The sequence below is a fragment of the Elephantulus edwardii genome, unplaced genomic scaffold, assembly GCF_000299155.1.
Source record: "Elephantulus edwardii isolate Elephantulus edwardi_28Jun2011 unplaced genomic scaffold, EleEdw1.0 scaffold00182, whole genome shotgun sequence".
Taxonomy (NCBI): Eukaryota; Metazoa; Chordata; class Mammalia; order Macroscelidea; family Macroscelididae; genus Elephantulus; species Elephantulus edwardii.
The window spans coordinates 6,687,917-6,713,964 of record NW_006399932.1 but is presented as its reverse complement, the minus strand read 5'-3'; the positions used below and the strand labels follow the sequence as shown (position 1 = coordinate 6,713,964).

General features: G+C 39.1%; 1 protein-coding gene across 1 annotated transcript in view; it reads right to left on the bottom strand.

The window, feature by feature from the left end:
• Positions 1-26,048, bottom strand: part of PLEKHA8 (pleckstrin homology domain containing, family A (phosphoinositide binding specific) member 8) — a 64,709-nt gene that overhangs the window by 35,044 nt on the left and 3,617 nt on the right. Inside the window, exons 2-12 of the mRNA XM_006896138.1 lie at positions 22,919-23,060; positions 21,776-21,931; positions 19,481-19,605; positions 17,357-17,515; positions 16,395-16,435; positions 13,099-13,256; positions 10,723-10,876; positions 10,244-10,329; positions 3,846-3,904; positions 2,610-2,740; positions 82-152 (exon numbers count right to left, since the gene is read on the bottom strand). Of these exons, the coding sequence (XP_006896200.1) occupies positions 82-152; positions 2,610-2,740; positions 3,846-3,904; positions 10,244-10,329; positions 10,723-10,876; positions 13,099-13,256; positions 16,395-16,435; positions 17,357-17,515; positions 19,481-19,605; positions 21,776-21,931; positions 22,919-23,060 (1,282 nt within the window). The remainder of the gene's footprint in view (positions 1-81; positions 153-2,609; positions 2,741-3,845; positions 3,905-10,243; positions 10,330-10,722; positions 10,877-13,098; positions 13,257-16,394; positions 16,436-17,356; positions 17,516-19,480; positions 19,606-21,775; positions 21,932-22,918; positions 23,061-26,048) is intronic.

Here is a 26,048-nt window from a genome sequence, read left to right as displayed (position 1 = left end):
AAACTTTCCCTCTAGTCTGTCTCATCCTGCACGGGTCTCCTTCCACATCCAATCGTCAATCAACATGCAATGAGCACTTACTCAAGGCTGTCTGGATATCCTTTTCTCCATTTTTCACTTCTGTCAAAAAACCCTTCAAAAATTTGAGACCTCTAAAACAGAAAAGAGGAAGATATATTACCTTTAAAGTTCCCTTATATTAAAATAAGTATAAAGAAATGGTAGGTTGTTAGCTTCTATTTCAATAAAACCTTGCAAACATCATGAAAAAGTCAAGCTATATGGGAGTAGATTCTGAGTTGTCATTTCCTTTTAGCATATTCAGACTCTTCATACTGTCAGATATATTCAAAGTTGCTTTTTAAAAAGTATGATCCCAGGATCAATAGTTTGGGCATCATTTGAGAATCTGCTACTGAGGTTGTTAAGTTCCACTGAGTTGCCTATACGACTCACAGCTATTCTATGAGCAGATGTGAATCTTGTCCTGTCTTGCACCATTCTCAGTCTCTGTCATGCTCAAGCCCGTGTGTCGTCGTCCCTCTGTCAATTCATTCCTTTCTTTCTTGTACCCTTTCTCCTTCCCAGAATGATGTCTCTTTCCAAGAATGGGTTCCTCCTGAAAATACGACCAAAGTAAGGGAACCTTTTTCCACCTTCCTTACCTCTAGGAAGCACCTTTTTTAAAATGCACTTGTTTATTCTTTTGGCAGTTCATGGTATATTCAATACTTTTTTCCCCAACTCCACAATTCAAAGACAAACACTTTCTTTGATCTTCCTTATTAATTTAATTGTCCAACTTTCAGATGAACAGGAAGGAACTGAAAAGACCATGGCTTCAATGAGACACAGCTTAGTCCTTAAACTGACATCCTTGTTCTTTAGAATTCTGGAGCAGTCCCTGATAGATTTTCCCAATGACTGCAACAACACATCTTCGGATTCTGACCGCTGCAATCATGGGTGTTGACTGTGGATCCAAGCAAAATTAAATCATTGACAAATTTATTTTTTTTTCCCCTACATCTATCAGGATGTTGCCTATTGGTTCAGTGGTGAAGATTTTCGTTTACTTGATGTTGAGCTGTAACCCATATTAAAGTCTATGGTCTTTGATCTTCTGCAGGAGCTGCTTTAATTCTTCTTCACTTTCTACAAGCAAGTCTGTGTCATTGACATAACTCAGGTTGTTGATGAATCTTCCTCCAATCCATATGTTACGTTGTTCCTCTTACCATACCGCCCAGCTTCTCCAATGATCTGTTCAGCATACAGAATGAGAAGGCATGGAGAAAAGATACAACCCTGACATACATGTTTCCTTACTGTAAACCACACAATGTTTCCTTGTTCTGTTCAGGGATCTGTGACAGTCAGGGTGTGTATCAGCCTGGCTGGCCATGATTCTCTGGCTGGCAGTTAGAACGTACTCATCTCCTTCATGAGATGTGACATGATATAATCACCTCCATGACAGAGCCTGCGATGAGCAGCAAACCAGTTGAAAGGGAATTTCCTGGGGGATGTGGCCTGTCCTGGATATGTACAGGTGTCTAACAGAGTTCTCTTGCTTTTTGCTCAATCAAGATCTAGCATCTGTTCATCATCACCTGACTTCAGGCTCTTTGGATTTGAGGCAATGGCCTGCTATACTTACTGCTCACCTAACTGGATTTGTCAGCCTCCACAGACAACTGCCTGCTGCCTGATCAACCCTGGACTCCTCAGTCTCTGCAGCTATGGAGTCAGAATAAACTTTTATTCTAATATCTGACCCACATACTTGGGACTTGCCAGCTTCTACAACGGTGAGAGGCATTTATTGAATACAAACTTTTCCTCATTCCCTCTTTATATGTATAAGCTTCACCGATTTTGTTTCTGTAGAGAAGCCAGCCTAAGATGCGGGGTGAATTGGAAAATCTGAGAGAAAAGACCTTAGCAATATGTATTTTTCAGCATGCACTCCATTTAAGATTGAGAACCAGTATATTAAAGAAAAATGGGTTTTCTTCATTGCCTTTTCATTAAACACACTGTTAATACCCAATCCTACTGCCAAAGAGTCTGTTTGATTCATAGAGACTCTGAAGGGCAGGGGAGTAGTGTTGCACAGGTCTCCAAAGTTTAAAATCTTTAAAGATGCTGAGTGCAACATCTTCTGTGGAACAGCCATGTGGAACAGGTTTGAACTGCTGACCTTTACGTGAGCAGTGAAGCGCTTCCGCACCCTAGCACTAACATTGTGCTACAGAGGTCAGTGGGTCAAATTCACCAGGCGCTCTGTGGGAGGTAGATGTACAGCCTGCTTCCACAAGGACAACAGCGTAGAGAATCCTCAGGGCCGTTCTACTCTGTCCTGTGAGTGTCCATGGTCACAATGAGTAGATATCACATACATGGCAATGAGCTTATGAATAGTATTAATCATCAAGAGGGAATCAAACAAAAGCTCATGCTGTAGTCACCAGGCCTTCTGGGAAGGGCTGTGCAATGAGGGCAGCACTGCACAGCACAATCTCCTCTGTATAACAATTTTTTATTTCCTGATGACATTTCCATGGAGCTGGCTTTTAAGTGCAGCTGCCCTGTCCCAGCTGCCTCACCTCTTCAGCCACAAGAGGGCTTCTGTTGCTGAGTTCCTAATCTGGGCCACATCCGCCTCCACTTCATGCAGCACTATCTTCTGGAGGGTGGTAAACTCTTTCTTATTGGTTATATACTTCTGATTTACTTTCTGAAGGAAAAGGAGAAGGATCCAAGTTAAAAACTCTAATATTAACAAGCAAATAAGTATTATGATTTATAATACTAGCAATCATGTCTCTAAGAAGCCATAATAAATGAAGCCCTGATTACCTTTTGTCCTTATGTTTCCAAGGTATTCTAGGTTTTTGTCTTAGAATTCTTAGGAGGTTGAATGGGAATTAAGTTTCTTGGGGTTTTAAAGCATTGTTTGCTTGGTTTTCCACCCCTGCCTCTGAATCATAGCTGCCCTGTGAGAAACCTTTCCTGCGGAGTGTAATGTTAAATAACTGTCTGTTCTGGAAAAAAATTTCCTACTATTCCTCCTAAACACAGTTTCTAAAGAAAGTGAAGTCTAATCAGTTGTTCAGATAAATATTCCATTATATATTCGGATAAGATATTTCATTATATTCTCAAGAAGGCAATGTTTAATCTACATTTAAAATAGGACACAAACTCTAACAGGAGTTATGGAGTGTAAAACAACTCTCTCATTCCACAGGGAGGAAACAGGATCTTCTGAGTCCTGGGCCCTAGATGGTTACTGCACAAGTCTACACTTTCTGGAAAAATAGGATTTACCACTGTAGAAGCCCAGAACTTCATAGTAACAGTGTTGACATAAAAGTAAAATCCCACTGATCTATGCTCTAAGGCATGAAAAGGGAAACCTTGATCTCGTGTTTAAAATTAATATTGCACCTTCAGGAGAGCTTAACTCCAGCAAACAATAAGGGCTTACTAATTCCCTTATTAAGATTCAAAGTATGATAAAATGTTTGCTTTCTGAAAGAAATTCAATACATTTCTTGTTCATGAGTTATTGTCAAACAAAAAATATTGAAAACATTCCCCCTCCCCCCTTTATTTAAAAGCTTCTACAAACAAGTATTTGCTGTTATTCTTTATCATCAAGTCAGAACTGACGTACAGCTGACCTTTCACTGGCTTTCCAGAAGCAGTAAACCTCACGGGAGGAGAATACCCATTCCTTTCTCACAGGGTAGCTGGAGGATTTGAACCATACACCTTTGTGTTGGCAGTGCAATTCCTTATCACTAAGCCACTAGAAGTCCCTAAACCAGTACACCCACCTTAATATTTCCAACAAGATCCATTTTAACAGGTGCAAACACTGTAGGGCCAAGTTTATCTGGGAAAAAGAATTAAAAGAAAACATGTTTGGAAAAAATATTTTTTTTCAATTAAAATTTTAAATAGTATCAATGAGTATAGCAGATGCTGTCCACAATAATTTTCATATTTTTAACCTTTCCAGTTACTTTCATTTTTGCATTTTAGTAATTGTCTAAACATAAGTTTTTCAGGTTTTCGGGATACTATCATCATATTTTTATATTATTCTACTCTGAGTAATTGCAATGAGGTTGTCAAGTGGCAGCAGAGATGAAGAGGTATCATACCACTGTAATGCTAGGACCACACTGCCCAGTATGGGAGCCACTAGAAAGAATTCTGGCTATTGAGTACTTGCACTGTGATCGGGTAAATGGAGACGGAAGGTAAGTGAAAACTACCCATCAGAATTCAAAGACTTCAGATCATAAAAGAATGTGAGATACCTGATCAATGACTCTTTTTATCATTATTAAAATTATGATATTTTGGATGTATGAGTGAAACATCATTAAAATGAATTTTGTGTTTTATCTTTACGTTTTACCGTGCCTAGCAGAAAATTTTAGATTATGTATGTAGCTCAAATAATAGTCTAGGACAAGATGATATACTGAAAAAATAAAACAAAGGCAAGAAGAATGATGTGCTGCTAAAATGCCAAAAGAGAAAATAAGAACGCTCAATGAATTTGCTAGAACTCAGGAAAAGAAACAAATGATTTTTTTTAAAAAAAAAAGCAATTATGTGTATATGCTTTAATGAATAACTGAAAATGAAAGACTTTTTATAATAGTATCAAAATATGAAAGTCTAAAATTTGTTCTTAACAAAAGATGTGTAAGATCTCTACAACAGAAATTACACAAAACATGATAAAGAAAAAGTAAAAATAAATTAAGAGTTATGGCATATTCAGAAATGAGAAAACTCAATGTCGTTTAAGAAGACAATTTTCCCCTAACTAGTATAACTAAACACTATCTAATTTAAATCCCTGAAGGTTCTTTAATAGCTACTAGAAAGTTAAAATGTGTATGTTAATGCAAAGAATTTAAGATTGTCAAAGTAATCTAGAAATGGGGACACAAATTGGAAGATTCACATGATCTGATTTCAAGCCTTACCATTAAGGTAAAGTAATTAAGCCATTGTAGCACTGGTATAAGGAAGAGAAAAACAGATAAATGGAAAAGAAGAGTAAGTCCGTAAACAGTTGCACACTTAAAGGCAACAAAGCCACTAAACCACTATAAAGGGGGCGAGGGGAGGGGAATACTTTCAACAATGATGCTTGAACACTCAATCATAAGGAAAACAAATGAAAAAAATTAACTTCAACACATTCCTTCATACCACTAATTCCACGATGGACCACAAACAAAATCTCCAAAGAGAAAAGTAGCATCTAGAGGAAAATCATGTCATGAGGCTGTCTCTGTGATCTTGGTCTAGGCTAAGATTTCTTTTTTGTTGTTGTTATTGTTAGGTGCCACAGAACCAGGTACAACACATAGAGACCCCGTGCACAACAGATCTGAACCCTATCCTATCCTGTCCCATCCTCACAATCCCTGATGCACTTGAGCCTACTGCAGCAATCCACTTGGATAAGGACCTTCCTCTCCTTCGCCGACCCCTCATCTTTTTTTAAGCATGACATTATCTACAAGGAGTACTCTGGCTGCACTTTCTCTAAGATGTATCTGTTTTGTTCTTTTGGCAGTTCATGAGGATGCTCAATACTCTTCTCCAACATCACAGCTCAAAGGCATCAATTCTTCTGTCATCCTTATTCACTGTCCAGCTCTCAGCAGCACAGCAAATGACTGAAAGGGTCATGGTTTGGTTTAGGCACACCTCAGTCCTCAAACTAACATCATTGCTCCTCAGTAATTTGGAAAGGTCCCTGGATGTACTTTGCCAGTGCAATATGTCTCCTGATCTCCTGACGGCCGGTACCAAGTGTACTGATTGAGATTGAAGTAAGATGAATTTGCTGACAGCTTCAATCTTGTATCCACTTATCATGTTGCCTATTGTCCACTGGTGAGGATTTTGTTTTCTTCATGTTGAGATGCAATCCATACTGAAGGCTGCAGTGTCTGATCTTCTGTAGCAACTGTTTCAAATCCTCTTCACTTTCAGCAAGCAAGGTTATGTATGTTATTTGCATACCAAAGACTATAGATGAGTCTTTCTACTACCCAGATGCCACATTCTTTTTCATAGAGTCCAGCTTCTCAAATAGTTTGCAAAGTATACAGACTGAGTAAGTATGGAGAAAGATACAACCCTAACACATGTCTGTCTTAATTTTAAAGCATATAGTGTTTCTTTGCTCTGTTCACACAACAGCTAGGTCTGGGTACAGGTTTAGCACAATCACAATTAAGTTTTACAGGGTTCCCATTCTTCTCAATGTTAGACATAATTTGTTATAATCCACACAGTAAAATGCCTTTGCATAGTCAATAAAGCACAAGTAGATATTCTGGTATTCTTTGCCTTCAGACCAGATCCCTCTGACATTAACAATGTCTCTTGTGTCCATAACCTCTTCCAAATCTAGCTTGACCTTCTGGACAGTTCTCTGTGTACTGTTCTAGCCCTTTTTGAATGATCTTCAGAATATTTTGCTTGCATGTGATATTAATGATATTGTTCATTAATTTCCACATTCTGTTGGATTATCTTTCTTGAGAATGGGAACAAGTATGGATCTCTTCCTGACAGTAGGCCAGGAAGCTGTCCTCCAAATATCTTGGCATAGACTGGTGAGTACAGCCGGGTCTGCATGTGTTAATTGAAACAAGTCAACTGGTATCCCATTGATTCCTAGGACCTTATTTTTTGCCAATGCCTTCAATACAGCTTCCATTTCCTCCTTCACTGGCTCTTGTTCATATGGTACATCCTGAATTTTCCAGTGTCAGTCAGTGCTTTCTGGTACAATGACTTGTTTATTCCCTCCATCTTCTTTTGGTGCTTCCTGGATTGTTTAAGATTTGCTCATAGCATCTCTAAGTATTCTAACACAAGGCCTCAATTTGGTTCTCAGTTCTGCTTGCGAAATGCCAACTGAGTTCTTCTCTTTTCATTCTCCAATTCTTGGACATGACATATTCTATTAAAATTTTATTATCTTCTTGAGCTCTCCTCTGAGATGTTCAGAGACAAGGACCTTCCTCCAGGACTTGCCAGAGAGAGAAAATCTTCCTCAGAGCTGGTACTTGGTATACGAACTTGAAGCCTTCTAATCTGAGACTTATCTGTCAGTTTGTTTTACTGGGGGAATGACTAGTATACTGCTAATTACTCTGCAGCTTGGATATCTGTATTCTTGCTTGTTTAGTACAGCATGTGTCTGTCAGTTTGCTGTACTGAAGTAACTTGTAGGTCTTGTGCTACTAAAAGCTGTGCCACCAGTGTGTAAAATTCCAGGAAGGTCACTCATGGTGGACAGATTTTAAAGAGATCTCAGATGAAGATCGACTAGGAAGAAAGACTGGCCATCTACTTCTGAAATAGCAGGTCTCTGAAAACCTATGGAAAAGTTTCTTAGGACACTAAAATCACTAACTATGAAAGAAAAATTGGATACAGGACTTCATAAAAATTAAAACCATGTGCTCTTCAAAAGACACTACCACGAAAAAATAAGACAAATTAACATTCTGGGAGAAAATATTCACAATGCATAAATCTAATGTGGAATTTTATCCAAAATATAGAAAGAATTCTTACAACTCTTAAAACAACTTTTAAAAATCAGTTAAACATCTGAAGGCATCCTTCATAAAGGAGTATATAGCAATGACTATCAGATTTAAAAGTACTTAATTGCGTTTACAGCTCAACTCATTGCTGTTGAGTTGGAATCGACTCCTAACTGACACTTCAGTGGGTTTAGAGGTTGTAAATGGCATGGAATGAGGCTGCCCATCTTTCTCCAGTGCAGCAGCTGGTGGATTCAAACTCCTTACCCACAAGGCCACCAGAACTTCCTGAATATTACCATCAGGTAAATGCCAATTTAAGCCTTAGTGAGTGAGATACTGGCAACACCAAATGCTGCCTGGGGAAGATGTTTAGCAACAGGAACACTCACATACAGCTGGTGAAAGTGTACAATTATGTAATCACTAACACTCACACATTGCTGGTTAAAGTGTATTATTACATAACCATGCTATAAAACTCTCCAGGAGCTTCTTACAAAGTTAAAACACACATCTACTCTAAGAATTAGCAGTTCCACTCCTAAATATTCAAGAAAATAAATGCCCACAAAAGGATAAAAAAATGCTCATAGCAGCTTTATTTGTAATAGGCCCAAACTGGAAACTACTTGTATAGTAAGAAATTTGGCCTTGCCTAAAGAGAGGTCTGGTTTTCCTTTCCCCCCCCTTACTTTTGAAGTTTTATACCCCTCCCCATTCACATGTGTTTCACACAATCATTCCCATACATTGCATCTTATAAAACTAATCACCATTGATATATGGCCACTATTACTCCATCTTTTCAGATCCCCAACTGGATCTTTCCTAATTCTTTCACCCATTAAACTCTGTGACCCTGTGATTTCCCCCTCCCCTTCTCTTTTTGGACATTTATACACATCTTACTGTGCATACACATCTTACTTACATTGTCTTTATGAGCCTGAGTTAACTCATTTAGAATAATACTCTCTGGCCTCTCCCATGTTACACAGTATATAACAATATATATATTATGCGAGAGGCAAGAGAGGTCTGATTTATTTTGGTCCTAGCTCGTGAGTGCTAACCTGGAATTGCCTGAGTGACAGAAATGTCTGTGTTGATGGTACCAGAACACACCCAATCATGTCCTATCAGCTCACTGTGAGGGTATGCCGTGGAGGAGACGGAGTTCAACCATGTGAGTAAACAATCATCAGTCATGACTATGAAATTTGCTACTAGTTACTATCTTGTCAACTCCAACTCATGGTCACTTTATATGTAATAAACAAAACCCTGTCTGGTCCTGTGCCATTTCCAATTAATAATGTCTCAGTAACAACTATGAATGCTGAAGCTTGAGTAAGCTTCCCCAATACTCCGTTCCTATTTTACACACTTCAATATGGTGGAGGGCAATACAGCTGGGGAAAACAGAAGCTTCCTATTTGGAACTTTCTCTGATATTTTGAGTTCAACAGCTTTCAATGAGTTCTGTAAGTTCTTCAGTGACTTACTAAACATGAAGATGGTTTTGGGGAACCCTCTGAACTTTCAGCTGGTGTCAGAAGTAAGGGCTGTCTGGTAATTGTACCCTCAGACTGTGCAGTTTAGCTAACCCTGGGTTCTATTCAAATGTTCATTACTAGGGGAAATAAGTAACCAAATTATGGTATATTCATTCAAAAAAGTATGCCTAAGCAATAAAAAGGAAATTAACAACTGCTATAAGGATTAATCTTAAAAGTACACTGAGAGAAAAGCTACACAAAAACTAGTACATACTGCATGATTCCATTTATGTAAGTTGTAAAATAAGAAAAATTAATGTATAGTGAGAGAAATGGTGTTCTCTGGCTGGGTGATGGGCTGAGGTCTGACCAGCACTGAGAAATTTTGGTGGTGATGGAAATTTCCTTTGTCTGGAGAGGGTCATATAACGCTGAGCAGATGCAGCTGCCAAACTCATCTAACCCTAACACCCACGTGCTACAGATCTCACTGAACGTAAGTTAATGCCAGGAATTTTAAAATATGCATGAAAAAGCATAATTAAATGGATTACTGAGTAAACCACACTAATGATCCTTGTTTCTGACTTTATAAGAAGCAAATGCAAGGGTAAATTAAAAAAGAACTTATGCATACACTTTTTAATATCTCTAAGAAATTTTCTTATTTAATTTTTCACGGAAGCAATGGATAAAAGAGCTCCTTGTTGGCACAGTAGTTAAGTGGTGCAACAGTTAGCCTACAGGTCAGCAGTTCTAACACACCAGCAACTCTGCCTTCTGCAGTTTTTATATCACATAGGGTCACTAGCAATCAGCCATCTCAATAGCACAGCACCACCACCATCAATACATATGAAGATCTATTTCGCAAGCAACTACTTCCACTTTTGTTTTTAAATTAAAATATCCTCTTTTCATTATACTGCTCTGAGGACAATATTTACGCATTATCAGAATGAAATTAAAATATGCAAAAATTTTTAAAGTCATATAGTTTTAACTGTAAGGGATACTGACACAAAGAGTTAAGATCATCTCACTGTATTCACAGTACATGGTATTTTTAGTGAAAAATAATTGCACTGAATGAGACTCCAGAGACTAAAAAATGAAAGGCAATTGCAATCTTACCTAATACAGGAACCACAGCATAACAAGATGCCAAGAATGCTTCTGTGGGAATGCCACTATCTTCCAGAAGTTCAATGTCACTAAAGCTAAATAATTCAGCAATACAGGAAAGATCGAAAATACAAAATTAGCAGTCTGCCAACTCACAGGCAGTCAGTAATAGAAACAGCTGAGGACAGATGATTTGGCCTCATTTTCCAGATATACCCACTGATTCTTTTTTTCATTATAAAGTCTAATAAAATCTGTTCCCAAAGATAATCTCCCACACACAAGCTATCATCTGTTCCTAGGGTGTTTCCTCAGGATCCAACTCCTTCTCATTCATTGCTTCAGACAAGGTAGACAGTAAAGAAGAAGTCAGGCATACCACAAATTAATCTTTTAAACAATGCCAACATGTGAAAGAGACACCAGGGCTGATTTTCCCCCAAAGAAGCTAATTTCCAACTGCCAGTGGTTTTAGAGGTTGAGGATACCTGGTGTTCATGGTACTGAAGAAAGTTGGGATGACTTCGCTGCCTTCTTCCCAGTGGGATTCTGAGCTATAAGAGGAGTTTGATTCGGGCTGTGCTAAACTGTCATGATTCCCCAAGTTTCCTTCTCCATCTTCTTTCATTATTTCATCTTGAACTGCAAAGCAGAAGATAACCATTAGTAAACAGAAACAAAAATCTGTGAAACAGAATATATGTATATACACACACGTGTATAAACACACAAAATCAGATTTATATTCTGCCTGCTTTCACTGAACAGTGTATCATGAATATTTTAAAAATCAATCAACGTTCTTTCAATTATGATTTTCATGACTGTACAACACTGTATCATGCCCATGTAAAGGTCATTTAAGAGGTTTACAAAATTTTACTACAGCAAATAATGCCTTAAGGAATATCCCTGTCCAAAGCACTTAAGTCTGACTATTCTCTGGGGACAACTTTCTAGAAATAAAATTACAGAGTCAAAGAAATGAAAATACTGTTTTAATGGAAATTCTCCAGTCAGCATTATTTACTCAATGACTAAAGAAAGAAACCTGTGAATTGTTTATTCCAGATTATCATCGCCACTCAGTCAATTCCAATGAATAGTGACCCTCCATTACGTTTCTGAGGCTGTAAATCTTGTTACATGGTCACCTTACATTTCTTCCCTTGATATGCTCCAATTTCTCTCTACAGATCTCTCCCTTCCAGTGACTGGTAGATTCAAACCACCTGACATTCACCCTTTTGGTTGGCAGTGAAACACAGTCTATTCCACCAGAGTACCACTGTTGTTACATGCCGTCTAGTCACTTGTGACTCATAGCAACCCCATGTACAAAAGCTCTGAACCCTGCTTTATCCTGAGCCAACTTTATTGTCTCTGACACACTGGACTCCATTACCCCAGTCACTGAATCAATCCATCTCATCGAGGGTCTTCCTCTCCTGCACTGTCCATCCACCCTCCCAAGCATGACGTCCCTCTCCAAGGATTATTCCCCTCCTTGCAACATGTCCAAGGTATGCCAGACAGAGCTTCTAAATCCTTGCCTCCAAGGAGCACCCTTGTTTTACCCTTTCCAGAACAAACTTGTTTGGTATATTCAATACTCTTCTCCAGCATTACAGCTCAAAGGCATCAATTCTCCTTCTATCATCCCTAGTCATTTATTGTCCAACTTTCTGATGCATAGCATGTAATTGCAAAGACCATGGCCTGGGTCAGGCATACCTTAGTCTCCAGACTGATATGGTTGTTCTTCACTACGCTGGAGAGGTCCCTGGCAGCAGACTATCCCAATGCAATTTGTCTTTTGACTGCTGGCTGCTGGTACCAAGAGTATTGATTGTGGAGCCAAGCAGTCTCTGAAGCTGTTAATACATTGCTGCAAATGATGGCTACAAGTGTTTCTAAGCATGGTCGTCAATTTAAAAGTGTGCGGCAGCGTGTTAACAATCTCAGTATCTTCACTGTCTATCATGATATTACCATTACCTCAGATTAACAGCCAAAAAACAGGGAACTTTCTTTTCCTTAATTTACTTATAAAAGCAAAGTATCTTATTCTGGACGAGGGAAGAGAAGTTTAAAAGATGTTAAATTTTAAAATATTTATTAAATATTTATAATACCCTGAAAAGCTCTTGGATTGGCTTTTCGTGATTAGTAATGCTTCAGTGCAAAGGAGTTAGCAAATTCAAAAGGACAGCATTCTCAACTACTGACCTACCATAGGATGAAATTCAGGATTTGGGTTTGCTGACCAGAAAGATGGCCAAGTAAACAACAGTTGACCATGGGAGGTGAATTTTGACAGTTTAGGCCCTAGTAAGAAAACAGCTGTATGAGAAACTGAAGGTCTCAATTTTACATTCTTATGCTGACATGATAGTTTTGAGTTGAAAGTACTTTGGGGTTCAGGGTGAACGACCAGTGAAATAGTCATACCATCAAAAATAAGCACAAGCAGTTATTGCTCACGAATGCCCATCACAGGAGGAACACTGATCAGGATCTTCATTGTACCTTCTAAACATCACAGCAGGGAGCTCTGGTGGTCCACTGGTAAGGAGTAATGCTGCCAACCCAAATGCATGTGGTTCAAACCCACCAGCTTCTCTGAGGGAGAAATCTACTGCCTCTGAAAATCCACTGGAGGGTCAGAGAGGAGTTGGTTTCTGCTTCAGAGCACACAACAACAAACACTGTGTCACACAGGATAGCAGAATACTGTTTAATTAAATGTCCCAGTACACCATCTCGAGGTCAGTTCCTACCAAGTGCTGGGTCACACCATGGATAAACAGTCAAGATCCTATTGTTCAAAGGCTTGTTTTAGTCATTCAACATTTTGTGTTTACCTGTTACATGATCATCTATAGTGTCTTCACTTGATATGCTACAGTCTCTCTCTACAGATTTCAAACAAAAGGAGCTCTTGTTTTTCATTAGGTCGTCGTCTTCATCATTTATTTCCATACTTAAAGATCCATTTTCACAACTATTCATCTCAATTTGCCTGAAATTTTTTTAAAAGGAAAAAAAAATTTAAAAACTCTAATTATTTGGTCACAAATAGGATGCTCAGGTAAATCTTATTTTTGGAGGTGGAAAGAGAGTTCACAATCTCCTGCTTCCTTTACATCAGTTAAAAATCTGAGTGGTTGAAACCAGACTAGCTCACTTGCCTGCCTCCCAGTGCAGGTGGTCTGTCTATGCCAGGGGTGGGCCTGTCTCACAGCTGTAGTGGAGAGCAATTAATAGCTCTTGGCACCCTCAGATGACCACCAATCACCCAAATGTCCTACTCCACAAAAGTGTAAAGAAACAGTCATTGACGGTTCCTTGCTTTTCAATCAGCTTTCTCCAGGTGCCACATAGAACAATTCTCTCAGTTTCCTCAGTGTCTCCCTAGGAGATGTTTTATCATCTGGACTCAAAATACTACGCCACTTCCATGTGTTTACCATGCAGTTAACTGTCTAGAAGCCACATGCAGAGAACTCCCTGCAAATGATCTGACAAAAACCAAAAGCAAAAAATTGATATATCCAGAAGGGACTATTAATCTTTACATTAACTGAAAAAGCTATTTGGTATGTAAGAGGATCAGCTGATTCATCTGTTAAGGGGCGGGGGGGAATCAGAATAAAAAAAAATTTTTTTTTCTTCTAATAAAAATAAGGACCAAGCTTGGTGAGCTCAGGGAAAATACTTCCTATTTTCTAAGGAAATACCAGAGCTCAGTTCAGCAATTCAAAAATATAAAACTACTTCAGGAAATACCTCAAAAGACAAAAATGCATAAAGATATCCCTGGAAGAAATAATGAAAAAATAACCAAATACAGAAGAGGGAAAAATTATCTACAAAAAAAAAATTAACTTAGTAAACAACAGTGTATTAAAGAAGATAAAATATTAAAAACATATACACTATACATATATTTCTATATTCCAATGCACTGGAATATAAGAAGGGAGAGGGAGCAATAATTGGATAAAGAACCCAAAATAACATGAACTATAGACATTTTCACTAAATGTTTTTATCAAAGATATATTTGTTGTTGTTATTGCTGACCCTCATGTGGGTTTTCAGAGGTAGTAAGTGATTGCATGGGAGGAGACTGCCCAACTTGGTCCACTGGAGCAGCTGGTAGATTTGAACTTCATAACTTCCTGTTAAGAGTACAACTCCTAAACTAACTCCTTAGTAAGTCACCAATGCTCCTTAGGATACATTTAGAGGAACAGGAATAGTCTGGATTTTTATATTCTTTAAATCTTTTTTTTATACTTAAAAAAGTACCCAAGCCTCCTTTTTTAAAAACAAATTAGCACAGCCTTTTCTGGATAAAGGTATGTTTAAATCAACGGTCAACAATGAGAAAAAAGTTTTCAAATTCAGTATACTTCCCCAAACCAAACCCACCGCCAAGAGTTCATTCCAAGAGTTCACAGTAACTCTACAGAACAGAACAGCACTGCCCTGTAGGGGTACAGAACTGTAAACCTCTATGGAAGCAGAATGCTCTATATTTTTCCCATGGAGAAGCTAGTGAGTCCAAGACTCTGATCAGCTTAGGAGCAGAGTGCGTAACTACTGCACCACCAAGGTTCTCAGAGTCAGGGGTGAGATGAGAACCACAGCTGAGGGAAGGGCAAGCATCCTCAGCATGAGTCAGTGCAGAGTGAAGGGTCATCACCTGCCACGGGCACACTGAGATCTGACACCGTTTCCTTCTGATAAACCTCCAGTCATGGGAAAAACTGCCATACTATCAAAACACCCTTTTTCTTTCTAAAACAAGGAATTTGTTGTTGTTGTGATGTGCCGTCGAGTCACTTGCGACTCAGAGTGACACTATGCACACAACAGCCCTAAGCTCTGCTCTGTCTTGTGCCAATCGCACTATCTCTGACACTCCCATCGCAATTATCCCAGTCACTGACTCAATCCACCTCATAGAGGGCCTTCCCCTCCTGCACTGTCCCTCCACCTTCCCCAGCATGATGTCCTTCTCCAAGGACCGGTCTCTCCTCACAACATGTCCAAAGTATGTTAGACAGAGCCTCAGAATCCTTGCCTCCAAAGAGCCACGCGGTTTAACCCTTTCCAGGATGAATCTGTTTGTTTTCTTGGCAGTCCATGATACACTCAATACTCTTCTCCAGCACCACAGCTCAAAGGCATCAATTCTCCTTTTGTCCTCCTTGGTCACTGTCCAACTCTCTGATGCATAACAAGTGATAGCAAAGACCATGGCCTGTATCAGACGCACCTTAGTCTCCAGAGAGACACCATTGCTCTTCAGTAATTTGGAGACGTCCCTAACAGCAGACTTTCTCATGGCAATGAGCCTTTTAATTTCCTAGCTACTGGTGCCAAGAGTGTTGACTGTGGAGCCAAGCAAACTAAAGCTGTGAACAATCTCAATCTCTTCACCATCCATCCTGATGCTTCCAACTGGCTCAGTGGTGAGAATCTTTGACTTCTTGACATTGAGCCTCAATCCATATTGGAGGCTGCAGTCCTTGACCCTCTGCAGCAGGTGCTTCAGGTTCTCCTCAGTTTCAGCAAGAAGGGTTGTGTCATCTGCATGATACAGACTGTTGATAGATCTTCCACCAATCTTGACACCACATTTCTCCTCATAGAGCCCAGCCTCCCAGGTGATCTGTTCTGCATACAGGTTAAAAAGGTATGGAGATAGGATACATCCCTGGCGTACGCCCTTCCCAATTTTGAACCATGCAGTGTTCCCCTGCTCTGTTCTGACGACTGCCTCCTGGTCCAAGTATAGGTTTTGCATTAGAACTATCAAGTGTTCTGGGATTGCCATTCTTCTCAGTCAGCCAGTTTGTTATGATCCACACAGTCAAATGCCTTTGCATAGTCAATGAAACACAGATACACATTCCTCTGGTATTCCCTGCTGTCAGCTAAAATCCATTTAACATCAGCTACAATATCCCTAGCACCATGACCCCTTCTAAACCCAGCCTGGACTTCTGGCAGTTCTCTGCTAAAGTGCTGTTCCAGTCGTTTTTGGATAATCTTCAGTAGAATCTTGCTTGCATGTGAAAAACTATGTACAAAACAAGGAATAGTCTTACTTATTTTTAGAAATAAGAATAAGAAAAAGTCATCATACCTTTCCAATGAATTATGAATTGGTATAATAGGATGTTTCATCTTTAAAAGAAGCAAAAGAAAATGAAAGTTTAGTTGTTAAACTTTCAACAGAGCATATTTAGAAGTCTATCACATATAACTATATGACAATAATATGTGCTGCCTCACTCTACAGGTGCAGTCCCCAATTTCTAAGAAAAAATATAGTGGTCTTTTTCTCCCCCCTAACTGCAGTGCATTATCTACACAGATAAAAACATTTGCCAAACTAACATTTTTACATGTAAAATTCAGTGACATAGATTCTGTTTATGATATTGAGGAAGCTCGAATTTTTTGAAAGGCTAAGTTTATGACCTCCGTCATGTTCATTAAACATTTACAAATATGAGCTGGCACCACATCAAACAATGAAACCATAAACACTACAGGTCCCAGGCCATAGATCATTATAAATCATGGTGAGGCTAAAACAGAGGTGTATATAGGAGCGCTTATTGTTGTTGATTGCTTTTGAGTTGAGCACGACTCATAGCTACTGTATGAACAAAAGGCCTGAAGCTCCTCTACAACTATTGACATTTATCAAAGTTCATAAAGTTTCCAGAGGCATGTTTTTTAGGAAATGAATCCTAAAGATTCAAGGAAGAGAAGATTAAATCTTGGAGGCTGGCACAGTGTAGGCAAGACTCAGTTGAAGCCAGGAGGTTGGGAGGAAGATGTTATATACTAGAGACAGGTTCTAGCAGTAATATGGCAAGAAATGACAGACTCGATTCGGGAGATAAATGATTCTCAAATTCTATTTTGAGAAACTGAAAGGAGATTAAAGGTAACAGAAGGCAAAGTTTACTAAAAAAAAAATCTTTATAAATCATCAAAGGCTAATGAAGAGCACAACTTGGGCTAATGACTCCCTAGGCTTCTCAACTTCCCCCCCCCCCCCCACGTCCTGCTGTGACCAGGCTGAGCAGGGCTCACCTTGCTGGACTTGAGCATGGCCAGCTGTGGCGAGCCCGGGGGAGTGTGACAGAGCAGCTCTGAGGTGAAGGCAGCATTTGCGATCTGCATGCACTCTTCCAGTGTCTTCAGGAAAGTGTTGCAGGTTGATTTCAGCAGAGTTCCCACATCAATTCCCTCCTACGAAACAACCAGAGTGGAAGACTCCCTTACCTTTGCCAAAAAAGAAAAAGCCCAATTGTGGAATGTTCTTTGAAGTATTTTATTTAAGTCATAACAATATACCCATCTTGTTTTCTGGACAAGTACATCCACTACTTATTAAAAAAGAATATATAGAGAAATGACTAAATGAGTTAGATGTATCTTTTAAGCTCACATAAGTCTTGCTCTCAATATGACCCTTCATGCTCACCCACCACTCCAGGTGAAGGCAACAACTTCTTTTGACTGAACAATACTATGTGCCAGATCTGCCCACAGAGCTAGTCTACAAGGGCTGATATACACGATATAGAACTACAAGCAGGGAAATCAATGCAAGATTGTCTCTGACTGCTGGAGTAACAAATAAGGTTCTCATGGTGATGAGAAAGCACAAACACCACATTACTTGCTTTCAGAATGAGTATTCCGGCTTTCCACACCGATGAGTCCTAGTGGCTTCAGCAACTGAGCCTCATAATCACTCTGAAACACTGAAGTAGATTTTTCCCCCAACAAGTTATTTGTCCAGAGTGATATTCTTTTGGATATAGATATTGATAATTGTTCAGGAAAGTGGGCCTCATCTGTACGAGGGAGTGCAGCAATCACATCTTAGTAACTTCTAAGTTTTTCTCAATTTTGTTTTTTTAACAAGCCATCAGGGGATGTGGTTCATTGCATACTACACATTCATTAGTAGGTCCCCAAGGTACTTACTGCCAGCACCTACTTCTATAAACTAAAAATTGCTAAGCTCATATTTTTCCCTCCCTCTAGACCGAGGCTTCTAAGCATCAGTTCTACTGATATTTTTCACTGGCTAATGTTGGGGGGATGAGGAGGGTAAAGGTTCGCCAGTTTACTGTCGGCTGCTTAGCAGCGCCCCTGGCCTCCACTCACCAGATGCCAATAGCCGTTACACAGCCATGGAAAAAAAAATTCTCCCAACAATGGCAAACGTCCCTGTGACAGGGAAACTGCTCTGATTTGAGAAACACTGCTTTTGACTATAAACCCCTCATGAGTAGTGCTGAAATGATTCTTAGGTACACTACCCTTCTCAGCCCGCAGCGTTCTGTACACAGTAGGCAGCTGCTGAAGGACTACAAGAGCCCACAGGATGTTGAGTGGCATGAGTTACCTCATCTTTATTAGAAAAACTCCAAACACCTCCCTTACCAGAAGCACTGTGTACTTCCACTTAAGGGTCAATATAAAACCATGTTAAAAAATAAATATTATTTATCAGATTTGAGAGCAGAGACTTCTGGTAAATATGATCATTTCAATTCTTTGCTTAACATCAGAAGACAGATACTTCAATATACATTTGAAGGGTGTGTGAATAAGACCTTTATTGTTGTTGTTAACTGCGTCGAGTCACAGGCGACTCATAGCAACCCTATGAAGCAAAGTCCTCAACCCCTGTGTCTTTCATCCTCTCTCCAGAGACCTTTATTAAACATGTTAAAAATTGCAATCCTTCCTAAGATGGAAAGCAAAAAGCTGTGTTTTGGTCTTTGAAAGTATTAATCTATCCTAATGAATAGCAATTATAACAGCGAAATAGAATCCTGTTAGTCTCCTCAACGGTGACAGACACATTGTTCACAGATACTAGGTTGGCATCTTAGTAGGGACGTTTGGAAAAATACCTATTCTGTCAGACAGGTACGGCTTTACTAAAAGAAAGTAATGCAAATTAGGGGGAAAATGTTAGTAAGTCAGCACTAATAAAGTTTAAATATTACCACCTTATTAGCCCCAAATTCATGGAATGAAGACATGGATGCTTCCATCTGTGGAAACACCAATTTTTGTTACTTTTTCCTAAAAAATAATAAAGTCCAAGAAAGTCCAGGATTATATGAGAGGTAAATACCATTTGTGTGCTATTGTGGTGCTATTTTTCAAGTGGCTAAAATAATAATATTTTACCTCAGAATTGGACACACTTGCGGAGGTCACTTCCTTTGTTTTATATACTTGCTGAACAAGGAGGTCACAGTAGAGTCTTAGTTCCGACATTTTGGTTTTCAAGTTTTCAGTATTTTCAGCAAACTCTAAATAACAAAATGATAATAATCAAGTTTCTTAAATGAATAAATCATGTGCTAGTCAGTCTTTGCTAGCCACCAAAGCATAAGTCAGCTCCAAAGTTGGTTATTTATAGTACAGGCTGTAGACATGATGCTGGTAAAGATACAGATTCAAGAAAACACAATTTTACACGGCACTGAAACAGACAAGGGAGAGAACTGTACAAAAAGAACAAGTGATTAGGTATTACTGGCATGACAAGCGTCCAGAATAAGAGCTGCATAGTATAGTGGACTAGGGTGGGAGACTGTATAACATTGAAAGAATTTTCTTTTCCCCCAAAGAGAAAAGTAAACGGCGGGAGGAGAAGAGGGGAGGAAAATATTCAACAATGAATGAATGGAAATCCAGGTTCTCTATAAACTTTCATTAAAATCTCAATTAAAAAAAAAATTCCAGTCTTCAGAAGTAATATGCATTATTTCTTGAAACAATACACAGAATCAACACCAATACAAGGAGACAATAAACCATCTGACCATAAAGGAGACATAGAACTTGAAGCAACGCCAACGGTTCAGAGTTTTGATCTTGGTCCTACCTAGTCTTTCCAATCTGTAAAATGTCATGATAGCTACTTATCTGCTAATATAGTGCTCTGCTCACAACTCAGTAACATCAGCAGTAACGTCCAAACGCACACTCACTACTTTGGTTGAGGACTAGGTGCAGCATGCTGTTTGTTAAAGTGAATCCACGTGCTGCTCCCTCATTAGCAAAGCATTCCAGCCACTCTGGTACTGAGATCTCATTAAAAATTGTCACCATCCTTTCTTCCTTCTCTATGAAAAAGGTATACATTACCACCTACTGAATGGAGTCTAGAATCTGCTCCCGATTTAAACACAAGCATGGAGAAGGCCATTTTACTTTGTCTACTTGGAGAGTCAGGACATTTGATACTTGTCATGCTTTTCCCAGAGCTCCTGCGCCACTGTAGTAACTTTAGGTGCACACATGAAGGTAGGAGGCTGACCGAGACCCAGGCAGTAGGCAGTGGCATCCTTGCCTCAATCCAAGCAGAAAGTGGTGTCAGTTTAATAATGATGCTTTCCTAAGGGGCATTAAGCAGCAGCAATCTGATAATTAAGTATCCATCCCTCCCCAGGGAAGGGGAATGGCAGGCAGGGTGTTGTGGCTGGAAACACCCCTCTCCAAGGCTTATCTGGTAAAGCTGCTCTTCAGGGAAGGTTATCTTGGTGCCAGACAGGGTGATACACAGATATCACAGCAATCCTCATGGCAATCCTTCTACACAGGTAATGTTGCTGTTGTGTATGTACCCTGGAGTCAGATCTGACTCACACCTAACCCTCCAGTGGGTTTTCAGAGGCAGTAAATCATGTGGGAGGAAACTGTCCCCTAGGCCACCAGAGCTCCCTTATACAGGTAATATAAACTTTTTTTTTTAAAGAGAAAAATGAAGCTCATGGAATTTTTCTATGCCAAAGTCAATTAAAAAAAAATCCAAACTCACAACCATTGAAAGATTCTGATTCATAGTGACCCTCAGGTTACCAAAATTATCAGTCTATGGAAGTAGACTGCTCATCTTTCTCCCACAAAGTACTTGGTGGGTGCAAACCAGCAGCCTCATGGTTAGCAACCTGACACATTATATACAACATCAGGCCTTCTTCTGTCACACAGCCACCATAATTTGAACTCAGTCGTCTGTTCCCAAAGCTTGTGCTCTTTCCAGCAGAATGTGAAGGGAAAAAATGAGAAATATTTCCTGCTTAAACCACGTGTGACCCACGGGCCATGTGTTGCCCAACATCATCTTCAGCATCTCAGGTTTCCTGAGACATTACTATCTCAATTGCAGTATGTTTTACCATCTGGCAAAAAACTGAAATGAAGAAATGGACCTCAATTGTATCAAGAGTCATATTACCTCAAATTTTTCCCTCTTGATTTCAGCATGCATTTAATTATGGAAAACACATGGGACCAACAAAAAATTAAAAGCAGAAAAGAAATTGGTTCTTACAGGGTTAAGGTCCCGCTGAGGTTCTAACACAAATGAGCAAAAAGGTCTGCTAGCTTATCAGAGTTAAGCAAGTAGGAGAAATCAGAAATGCCAGTGGGTGGTTCTCAAGGTTTCCAGAACGGAGGGCAGTCAATACTCACCTTTCTCCTTTTGGGTCCTACTGTCCGTCAAGCAGGCCTTGGCTGACCCCAGGGCCACCAACCAGCGCTGTCTCTCGGCCACACTTCTGGCTTTCAAGTAGAAATACTGCTCACCAGGGATTATCAAGTCCATGCGAGTGTTATCTACAGAGTGAACTGGGAGAAGGCAGAGGAGGTAAAATGCCATAAAAATCTTGAGTAGCCCTCCACCAGTCCAATTTCATGAACTCAAATGATACCAGTTACTGAAGGGGTCTTTTAAGAGGAAAAAAATAGATGCTAAATAAATAGATTAAAAAAGAAAGAAAAGAAGAGGGAAGCGGATAATGCTGGCCCTCATAACTGCTCCTGATTGTACTAAGATATTTTTATTTTTTTAAATATCCTGGGTCTCTCCTGTGATCTAGAGGAAAATATCTGTTTGGTTCCAAAGCATCATTACAATGCTGGCTTAAAAATGAGTCATTCAATTTCCCTTATGATTCTTTATAAATAATGGAGAAGGAATCTCTTGTCTGGTATGTATATAAAGCATGTCAGAGGCCAAAAAGGTTTATATGCCAATAAGGTGCTATTATCTAGTCCTTAAGGTTAATCTAGACGGAAATATTTACTTTTTTTTCTACTTCCATGACAAAGCAACCGAAAGTGTGAGAATCCTTCAGGGTCCTTGAGAAGAAAAAAAAACCCACTCTTCCTCCACCCCCCTCCACAGCTATATCTCAGAAGGTCTCAAGATCCTCACGCCAAGCAGTGAAGGTTATTTCAATGTTTATTAGGTTTATGCTTATTCTGAGTTTCTGATGGTGGTGATGCTGTGGAATGTTTCATTAAACGTAGAGGTTTAATTACTGTAGGAAAAAGACTTAATGTTTCAGAAGTAACACTCTGGCCACAGGTGAGCCGGTGACTAAAGAATGACACTAGGTGAGCAGAGAGCACAACTGTACTCTACTTCTTAACCAACTTCCTTGAAAAACCTGATTGCACATTTAGGATTGATTTGAAGGCTCTCTTCTGAAACTGTTTTCTGATCTGTACTACTGGAACAGAGGAGAAAGGTGTGTAGAGACCGGTGGAGGTTTTCAGTTTGTTGGGGAGACAGAAAGAAAATGAAAACCGGCAATTCTCATAGTTCCTCACCTTGAATTTCACAGACTGCCATCTGGATGCTCCCTTTACAGCCCTTCCAAGCATCTTCAGGAGAATCATAATAGGACAATATGCCTCCACAGAGAAGGAACCAGCGAGGCTGCCAACCTGAAAGGAGAAGCAAGGTCACCACCTAAGCTACAGTATGAAGGTTAGGTGTCTCCCAAGACATGGTAATAGGACCAAACAGACTTCGGAGTTCCAACTCCTAAGGAGATTTATTGAAGAGGAAACTCTACGAGTCAGAAGCAGGTTATAAAAGACTTATATGTTTAATTTTTAAAAAATTAAACACACACTTTTTGGTTATACAACACATAGAAGGAAGGTGACATGTTTTTCACTTCTACAATGAGAATCATGTCTAGCAGGATTAGCAACAAACACAGCGATAATCCTCTATGTGGTGGAATCCTACTGCATGTGGTTGATTAACTCTTACTCATGGATTTCTTAAGCATGAAAGAATGGAACAAAGGTGGTTTTCATTGTTTCTTTAATATGTTGTTTTGTTGTTAGGTGCCATGGAGTCAACTGTGACTCACAGCAGACTTAAGGGCAACAGGTCTGAACTTTGCCCTCTCCTGAGCCAGTCTCCTCATCCCTGATATGGTCCAGCCCACTGTTACCATGTGTCAGCCTAACTTGTTAAGGGTCTTCTCTTCCTGAGTTCCTCCGTTTTCCACAGCATGATATACTGGTCCAGGGACTAGTCCTCTGCACAACACGCCCAAATCATGTGAGAAAAAGTGTCATCATCCTTTCCTCTGAGAGCATCCTGGTTGCATTTCTTCCAAGGCAAACCTGTTTGTTCTTTTGGCAGTCTATGGGATATTCAGTACTCTTGTCCAACACCACAATTCAAAAGCATCAGTTCTTCTGTCACCCTTATTCACTGTTCAACTACATATGCATAGCAGGGAACGAAACAATTTAATCAATTATATCTTAGCCTTTAAATTTGCATAATTGCTCATTAGCACTTTGGAGTGGTGCTTAACAGCACATTTCCCCCAATGGAACTTGTCTTTTGATTTCTTGTCTGCTGTGATCCTGAGTGTTGATTGTGGAACCATGTAAAATGGAATCCTTAACAACTTCAATCTTTCCCCCATTTATCACGATGTTACCTAATGGTTTAGTGATGAAGATGTTTTTTGATGTTGAGATGTAATCCATATTGTAGGCTGTAATCACTTTTTTTTAAAAAAGGCTATAGTCTTGATCTTCTACAGCAAGTGCTTCAAACACTCTTCCAGCAAGCAAGGTCAGATTACAAAATTTTTCCACAATTTAATTATGCCTTTTTCCAAAAGACTGTTTCATATCCTCTATCACAAAGAAAACAAGTCCATGAACTTAGCTGTTTCAGTGATCAAAGTAAAATTCTGTTGAGATTCCATGAAAACTTCACTTTTGTCAATATTGCTTTAAATGGTTCCTACTTCAGTATATGTGCTATAGTTATAAATGAACAAGTTAAAAGATGTCACAAAATGAAACGTAATGATAAGACACATAACAAATTAATGTATTTTCTTTTTAGATCTTTCACCCCTAAAATGTTTTAATTAATCTTTCTTAGTGCAACAATGATTGAATGGAAACCCAAAATCTCTGTAAATGTTTATGAACATTAATAAAATATAATTATAGAAAAAAATTAATATCTTTCTGTATTTTGCTCTTACAATTGGTTTAATCCCATTTAAGCTGCCAAATAATGTCTAATCCCATATATAATAATGTATGCTCAGAATTTTTTAGCCTCTAGGGATGAAAATCAGTATTTGAATGGGTAATCTGGCCATTTAATGCATACAGCAATATCAACAGTGGGAAATAGGCACTGTAGTTTATTTTCTATTAAAGAATCCTACATCCCTACATAACATTTATCTTCCCTGAAATCTATAAACTTAGTTCTCATGTGAGAATAAAATTACCATACTTCGGTAAGTCTTTGTTTTTAAATCGAGATAGGCCAACATTATTATTTTTTTTTATGTTTTAAAGCATTCTTCATCAGATAAAAAAAAAACCTACCTGAAAGAAATTAACACATTTCATCGCTATTTTTCTGTAAGATTTAAGTGTGTTGATGATGTAGTAAAGTCATTAAGCAAAAATTATATCAGGTACTCAGTATGTGAATACTGTCATTCACTTATTTCTTTCTAGTGCTTCTGTGAATGGGGAACTGCCTGCTGTGAATGGGGAACAACTGGTCTGTTGTGTTTTCAAAATTTCTGAAATATTTTCTTAAATTATGTAAATGTCCTCTTTATAACTAGTAGATCTGTACATGTCTTTAAATCTACTTCTACACATTAAAGACCTTGACTTTTTTGCATCTTCTTTTCATGCCTGATCTTCGGCAATAGTTTCTAAAGCATCGAGAATACAAATGATAGATTCTAGTACTGTACTCAGTGCTAAAGTATGTACTTTCCATATATGAGAAAGCCATGCCAATACTTGATCATTGTCTAAATAGGGCTTAAGAACTGTCCATCATTGAGTGAAAGGGGCAAAAAATGGACAGAGTAACTAAATGGGGAAAAAAGATATTTTACTGCCTGGCTCTTGCTCGCGATAGGGTGTGAGCTGATCGGATTTGGCCTCATCTTTAGGAAAGCTTTTGGCTGCCAGTCTGGGGCTATTTCCAGGATGGGAAGATGAGTAGAATAGCCAGATTGTGCAAAGCTGTGTTTTTCTGGTTTGAATTTGAGACTAGGGTGTGGCTCTTGCTTGCAATAGGGTGTGAGCTGATCCAATTTGGCCTCTTCTTTAAAAAGGCTTTTGGGCAACAACTATCAGATATCATCTCACCCCAATAAGAATAAGCAAAATTTAACAGAACAGCAGTCAACAAATCCTGGCGAGGTTGTGGAGACTAGAACCCTTATTCATTGTCGGTGGGAGTGTAAAATGGTGCAACCACTGTGGAAGGTGGTGTGGCACGTTCTCAAAAAGTTGCAAATAGAGATACCATTTGACCCAGCAATTCCACTACTGGGAATACACCCCAAAGAGACCATAACTGACATCCAAGCAGATATATGCACACCCATGTTTATCACAGCTTTGTTCACAATAGCAAGGAGTTGGAAACAACCTA